Below are 7,360 nucleotides of genomic sequence, written 5' to 3'. Positions count from 1 at the left end.
CAAGCCTTGGGAGTGTGGCCCTGGGGATGTAGCTGTAGACAAAGCTGGTGATAGCCCCCAGGCCCTCCCGGTGGATGAGCTGCCTCTGGCTGCTGTGGCAAATCCCCACGGCTCAGGGTCTGCAAACGACACAGATGTGTTTTCTCACAGTTCTGGAGTCTAGAAATCCCCCTTGGATCTCACTGGGCCAAAGTTGACTACTTCAGGGCTGGTTCCTTCCTGAGGCTCCAGGGGAAAATTTTGTGTCCTGACCTCCAGCTTCTAAAAGCCAGCCCCATTTCCTGGGCTCGTGGTCCCCTCCTCCATCTGCAAAACCACCAGTGGGCCCCTCCCAATCTCTGCAGAGGTAGCTTCTAGCCATCTCTTACGTAGTGGACTCCCTCTTATGGGCCCACCTGGACAGCCCGGGATAATCCTCCCCTATTTCAGGGTTCCTCACTTAATTCCGCCTTTTGCCAAGTCAAGTACCATGTCTACGAGTCCTAGGATCAGGATGCAGATGTCTGGGGTCTCTATCTGTTGATCACATGATGCCTTCTTGTGCAGGATGGTAGAGCACAACGGGGACCCTGGCCACACACATCCCGCAGTGGGCCGGAGGCTCTTTTCCCCACCTGGGACTCAGCCCCTCCCAGGCCGCGGAGCAGGCTGTCACCTGCTGGTTTTCCTTGGAGGTGGGTGGGACAGCTGTATGGCCAGGTTCACAGAAGTCTCCGTTTTCAGGCAGGGACAGGACACTACCCTTGTGAACTGCTCTCCTGATTGAGGTGGGCTCAACCCCTCAGAGGGCAAAATCCCCTGACCCCGGTGCATTATGCAAAACCAAACCAACTTCCAATCAGCAGCGCTCCTGGGGCCACCTTTGCTTAAGGTGCAGGCGCAGTTAAGTAACGGAATGAAACCAACTTGTGAGCCCCAAATATGGGTGCTTGTGCTCTAATAGGGGCACAGAAACTTGGTCCTCTTTTGGGTAAAGTTTAATTGCCCACCACCCCTAGATGGTGGAAATGGCGTGAGAAGCGCTTCAAATACCCTTGTGAAGATCCATTCCTTTCCAGGCCACCCCAAGCTCCTGCCCAAAAGGCTGTCTCTGGAGAGCTGCTGGGGCTGTGACCATTTCATTCTGGAAAGTTCTTTGCATTTGAGGTAAAGGTGCGGAGCTCCATTCTTCACTAGCCTGGCTAAAGCTGGTTCCTTCTGGAATCTCCAGTTCTCCCAGGTCCCTGTGTTTCCTGTCCTTGGCATTCCATTCTCATTGAGTCATGCCTAAACATTTATTGAATGACAACTGTGTGCCAGGACCTGTGTTGCTTGCTGCCAATACAGCCATCTCCAGGATGATTTCAGACACAGACTCAGCCTGGTCCCTGGTCCCAGGCTTATTGAAAAGTAGGGACTCTCGTTCCAGCAGCTCCCAGCACATTCCCACTTTAGGGCCTTTGCACACTAGCTCTGGCATCACTTTTGGAAACTTCTTCCTGCCAGAGCCAGCTGCTGCTTTTATCCATTCACATTTAATGGATGGACTACTCATTCACCTGGATTTCCATCTTCCATTTTGCTTTTTGTTCTCTATCCCTCAAATCTTTTTTGGTTTTGTAGCCATCATTGCTTCCTTTGTTAATAAATATTTCCTAGACTAACTTCTAATTCCTTCAAAGACATTTTCACTTTTTTGTTTGATTTACTTAGCAATTGCTCTAGAGCTTACCAAATACAGTGTAACTTGTCAGAACCATCTTCAGATTCATACTAACTCAGTTCCAGGGAGATATACGGAAGCCTTACTCCTGTATAGTGCTATTTCCTCCTCCCCTTTCTTGGGGTGGTATTATTGTTATATTATTACATCTATATATGTTACAACACAATGATGTATCATTATAGTTATTTATATAATTTTGTATCTATTAAAGGTCGGTTGCTTCTTACTCTGCCTTCTCTCTGATTTTCCTCTTGGGCCTGATAGCCATAATACCCTCGATCGTGCCCAGTGTCTGCGTGTCCAGTGTCGACCTCCCAGCGCTGAGCTCGAACACCCGGCGGCAGGTGCTCCACAGTATTTGTCGTGGTGGGTACCATTAGGTAGATTACGGAGCACGAGTCTCCGGCTCAGAAAGGATTTAGCGGCTGCTCCCAAGTGGCCCCGCTTAAGGACGGGTTCCCCACACTCCCGGCGACCGGCCCCACCTTGGAGTCCAGGCAGCGAAGACTGGCGGCGGGCCCTTTAATCCTCGCCGCCTGTGTTCTGCCCTCCGCACGGTAGAGGGCGCCAGTCCGCCGCCAGGAACGCGGAAGCGCGTACGCGCGCACGACCGAGGGGGCGGGGCACGCATGCCGCTGTCGCGTTAACTGCGCAGCCGCGGGCGTAAGCGACCTTTTCCGAGGAATCTGCAAGATGGTGAGTGTTCCAAATCGGCGCTTCTACGTCTGTTGTATCCGGCGCCATCCGGGCTTTGGCGGCTCCTCCGGCACCGGGCTCAGGCCCCGCGACTGCGCCGGCCTCCTCTAGGCCCCCGGGGGCGTTGAGCATGTGGGCGCGGGGGGCTGCTTGCTGGGTGTCTGGACGCCATGGGACGGAGAAAGCCTTTTGGGGGCGGGTTGGCCCTGGTATGTTCCCTCGGGCTTCCGTACTCTCCAGCGCGCGCAACTCTCGGGAGCCAGAGCCCGGGATTCCGTCGCGTCCCTCCAAGGCCAGTCGGGGCCATGGGTCTAGGATTCCCGTTCACCCCGACTCGTCCCCGCGCAGGCGGAAGTGGAGCAAAAGAAGAAGCGGACCTTCCGCAAGTTCACCTACCGCGGTGTGGACCTCGACCAGCTGCTGGACATGTCCTAGTAAGGGGTGGCAGGGGTCGCTGCGTGGGGGTGGTGCTTCCCGGAGGAGGTGCGGCTGAGGGTCAGGGATGGAGAGTTGCGGTCTTAGTGCCTGGGCTGTCCTCGGGATTCCCGGCTTTACGGGCCAGTATCTCCGGTGCCTGCCGACCTAGCAGCGGTCGCAGGCCAGACCCCATGTGAACCAGCCGGTGTGGCAACGTTCTAATAAAGATCACTTATAGGTACTGACGTTTGAACGTCAGGCTATTTTTATGCAACCCCTAAGACTTTTCCAACTCTTTCTCTTGAGAAATTTTAAGAACTATTTTAAACTCAAGCCCGGATTTGGCGTGTGGTCAGGGTTTGCGGGCTTTTAAACATGCTCCAGATGCAGAGTGGATGTGGGGTCCTGGTTCTCCACACAAGAATAAGGAGTTTGCCATATAGTCAAAGAATTCCTATAGGCATAGCTGGGCCTGGGGGATAGAACTGAACAGAGTCCTGCTTGACTGGGGACTTTGCCAGGGTCCACCCCCTGCCCGGCTCTTGTTAGGGTCCTTTGCTAAGTGTTTGTTGCTCGCCTGGTCCTGGAGGTTCTTGTTCCTCTGCCGGTTACCGGAGTGGCTCAGCCTTGAGCCTCGGTTTCCGCATCTGTAGACGCCGGCGTGGTGGGTTGGCATCTGCACAGAATGCCCCAGGGGACTGGGCATGCTCACCGCCTTCAGTGAGCAGCCGTGGGATGGGAAGATGGGGGCTGCTGGGACTCAGGCCGCTCTGCCCTGGGTCCCCAGTGAGCAGCTGATGCAGCTGTACAGCGCGCGCCAGCGGAGGCGGCTGAACCGCGGTCTGCGGCGTAAGCAGCACTCGCTGCTGAAGCGGCTGCGCAAGGCCAAGAAGGAGGCGCCTCCCATGGAGAAGCCAGAGGTTGTGAAGACGCACCTGCGGGACATGATCATCCTGCCCGAGATGGTGGGCAGCATGGTGGGCGTCTACAATGGCAAAACGTTCAACCAGGTGGAAATCAAGGTAGAGCTGTGCCCACGGGGAGGGGCAGGGAGGGGCGCTGTGGTCCTGGTCATTTAACTCCTGTTTCTGCCTCTGGCAGCCCGAGATGATTGGCCACTACCTGGGCGAATTCTCCATCACCTACAAGCCCGTGAAACATGGCCGGCCTGGCATTGGGGCCACGCATTCCTCCCGCTTCATTCCCCTCAAGTAACCTGTCCAGCCAATAAAGGTGCAGACTTTTCAACCTGAGTCCAGCTTTTCCTTCCAGGTGTCATGTCCTGGCTGTGGGGACTCTGGGAGAGGCATCTGAACAACCCTTGTCAAAGGGGGGCCTCTGGGAGGTCTTGGCCCGGTTCTCTATTAAGTCCAGGCATAGGGAAAATGATTTCTTGCTGGGCAGTGGGCTGAACCGTGAACGTACACGGACCATTTCCTGCTGTAGACACTGCGGCTGCCATGCTCAGAGGCAGCCCTGGGAGGTGGGTTGGTGGTGGGAGCTCTGAATGTTGACCCACCTCTCTTCGTGGCCCAGCAGACCCCTAAGTTTGGTGGCAGATCGTGGAGGCCCAGAATTTTTTTTTTTTTTTTTTTTGCATGGGCAGGCACCGGGAATTGAATCCAGGTCCCCGGCATGGCAGGCAGGAACTCTGCCTGCTAAGCCACCATGGCCTGCCCGAGGCCCAGAGTTTTGTGCCAAGCTTCGTCCAGTTCCTTTTTGCATACTCTCCTTGACCTTCTCCTAACATAGACAACTGTCAGGGCCAACCCCAACCTGACATCTTCACCCCATACAGGCTACTCCTTGACTAGCATCTCCCTTCGTGCTCTTGGTGCCCCTCTGTCTCCCATGGTCTGACCAAGGGGAGGCTTGTTCCTGTGGTTAAACCATGTGAACAGGCCCCTCAGGGTGATCCTGACCCTCACCATGCTGTGTGTCTCCTCTCCCTGCTCCCCCAGTCTCCACTGTCACCAAGAATGGCTTCAGAGTTTTGAGTGGGTGGAGTACCCAGTCCCTTGGGACACTTGACGGCATCCACAGAACCAACTGGCCCCTGAGACCAGCCATGTCAGTCCTGGTGGAGGTGCTGTGTGAGGGGATCCCCAGGACACCCTGATGTAGCTGGGGCTCTGACCAGGGTTGTCATCCCCTCTGGAGGGAACCTTGTTCCTGGGACAAACGGCCAGTCTCAGGTAGGCCTGCAGATACAGTAAGTGTGGAACTGCTAGGAAGCAAGGAGATGAGCAGAAGCTACTTAGATTTCCCTGACTGGGTCTGGTGCTGCCTGCAGGAAATCCCAGAGCCTCAAAATTAGGACAGAGTGAATGGGGCCATGGAGTGGGGGAAGAACCCAAGTTTCCTGAGGTACAGAGAACATGTAGGGGTATCTCGAGTATAACAAGAGGTGTCCCTTACCTGGCTCCTGGTTCAAGCAGAATGTGTGAGCGAGATTTGCGCGGCATGCTGCGATTGGTTTGAAAGGCCTCAGCTATCCCCCACCTTAGCGACCTGGGGCAGCATCACTTCTGAGATTCACTTTAAAAGCCCTCCAGCAGAAAAATGGGTAGTGGGGAGTGTGGAGGGTTCACTGTATTCTCAACTTTTGTTGTGAATGTTTCTGTATTAATTAAATGAAATTGCTAAGATATAAATATGAGCTGTCTTTGACAATTGCAAGGGTCTCCCAGCTTTGAATGCAGGAGGTGGCTTTTGGTACAAAAGAGAGTAGGCAGGACCCCAGTCTGTGAATACGGTGAATGCAAGTGTGCCCTTGGGAGGGGTGCTGGAGAGCCTTCTCTGTTGGTTTGGCGGAAAAAGTCAGGGTGATCAAGGAGGTGGCATCCAGTTTCAGATGTTGGAAGATTGCTAGAGAAAGGAAAGCTAAGAAAAGCAGTGGCATCTTTTCCTACCTAATCTTTAATCTGTGGGAGCCATCCCTGCCTCTGCAGGAAGCTCGGAACTGTCAGGTTTGGCTAGAGCAGGGAAAGGTTAACAAAGCTTCCTTCCCAGTAATGTGCTCTTCCACCATCCCTCACCCCTCTGGGACCTAGAGCCTTCTCTCCGTCAGGGCCCCAGCTGATCTTAGGGGCTGAGTGTTGAAGGACCTGCTCCTGCCAGCCACTGGTGGCCGTTGGTCTGTGCATCTCCATCAGGCCATGCTGAGGGTGTGTCTGCTCCACCATTACTCAGGTCTAGGCTGTGAGGCCCCAGCTCTTGGGTGGACTTCTGGAAGATGCAAGGGCTTGTATCCACAGTCAATTCCATGGACCAGGTGCTACCTGTGGTGGGTGTTTGCCACTCAAGATGCAGCTGGGACAGAAATACAAACTGGGATTAGAGTCTATGTCAGCTCTTGATTCTTGGCTGCAGAATTGGGTCTCTGCCACACACACACACACCCCACCCCCTAGATAGCAGCAAGAAGCCAGCCCCAGTGATGGTGCCAAGGGCTGTGGCCTGATTTTGTAAATAAAGTTTTATTGGCACATAGTCATGCTCATCATTTACAGGTCAGGAGCTGCTTTCCCGCTCCCATGAGTAGTTACCACACACAGTCTGTACTCCCAGGCCAGGAAAAGGCTCTACTGCTCCAGAAGACAAGTGAGCATCAGGACAGGTGGGGACACTTCTGGGCCCCAGGGCATGTGGCGCCTTCTGGCTTTCCAGTCTGTCCTCTGGGTTGACTCAAGATGAGAAAAAAGTTGGGAATGGAAAGTCCTGGGGCCAGTTGAAACGGGGTTCCTGCTCCCTCCTGTGGCTCCTGAGCCCAGAATATGGGCAGGGGTACTAGGAGCATCTCTCAAATCTGCCCACCAGGTCCCTCTCCCCTAGGCTTCAGCCACCAGCATGGCTAAGGACACATTCAGAATGAGGCTCAGCTTCCCTGCTTGCCTCCCCGTCGTTGTACTTAACACTGTTTTGCTGGGGCTGCACGTTGCTGTCTTGTGTCGCGCCCTGCAGTCAAGGCCGCGCCCTGCAGTCAAGGCCGTCCTGTCTGGCCACTTCCCACACCCCCACCATTCCCACCCTGCCAGGCCCTGCCACCTCCCACAAGGCATCAGGTCACGGAATCCTGATTCCCAGGCATCAGAATAAATCCCCACGTACCCCCCTGCCCCTCCACCTGACAGCTTTTTCCTAGGCTGTGCCCTCTGCCCAGGATACCCCTGCCACTTCCCTCAGGCCACAGCTCACCACACCCTGCTCAAAGGCCTGCCCTCACACCCAGGCCAAGGTAGCACCCCTTTCCTCTCCCAGCCTGTTCTTGCTGCCCAGGACTTAACAGTTCCTAGCTGCAGCTCTCTTTGGCTCCCCCTGGTGGGAGCATCTCCCTCTGTCTTAGCCCCTCCCCGTGCAGCCCCCTCTGCCCACAGCCCTCCAGAGATCCCACACTCTGGGTGAAGGCCCAGGTCTTCCCACAACCTGCTGGGCCCTCCTACCCTCCCTTTGCGCTGGATGCTCCTTCCAGACCCAGGGGCTTTTACTCAAGTCACCTTCCCAGAGAGACCCTCAGCATGCCTTTGGCCCGCGCTTGTCTTC

General features: G+C 55.1%; 1 protein-coding gene across 1 annotated transcript; it reads left to right on the top strand.

Moving 5' to 3' along the window:
* The first annotated feature begins 2,312 nt into the window (after nucleotides 1–2,312).
* RPS15 (ribosomal protein S15) lies at nucleotides 2,313–4,066 on the top strand. The gene is made up of 4 exons (XM_077121322.1): nucleotides 2,313–2,401; nucleotides 2,750–2,835; nucleotides 3,606–3,840; nucleotides 3,920–4,066. Exons 1-4 carry the CDS (start codon nucleotides 2,399–2,401, stop codon nucleotides 4,031–4,033), a joined length of 438 nt encoding a protein of 145 aa, XP_076977437.1. The 5' UTR covers nucleotides 2,313–2,398; the 3' UTR covers nucleotides 4,034–4,066.
* Nucleotides 4,067–7,360: the final 3,294 nt, after the last annotated feature.

Source organism: Tamandua tetradactyla, chromosome 11 (assembly GCF_023851605.1).
Source record: "Tamandua tetradactyla isolate mTamTet1 chromosome 11, mTamTet1.pri, whole genome shotgun sequence".
In the NCBI taxonomy this organism is placed as follows: domain Eukaryota; kingdom Metazoa; phylum Chordata; class Mammalia; order Pilosa; family Myrmecophagidae; genus Tamandua; species Tamandua tetradactyla.
Note: the sequence above shows the minus strand (reverse complement) of the source record. Positions and strands in the feature narration are given on the sequence as shown.

Coding starts and splice junctions, on each gene's coding strand:
- RPS15 (XM_077121322.1), top strand. Junction 2,836..3,605: donor CAGCTGCTGGACATGTCCTA/GTAAGGGGTGGC, acceptor CTGGGTCCCCAG/TGAGCAGCTGATGCAGCTGT. Junction 3,841..3,919: donor TCAACCAGGTGGAAATCAAG/GTAGAGCTGTGC, acceptor TGCCTCTGGCAG/CCCGAGATGATTGGCCACTA.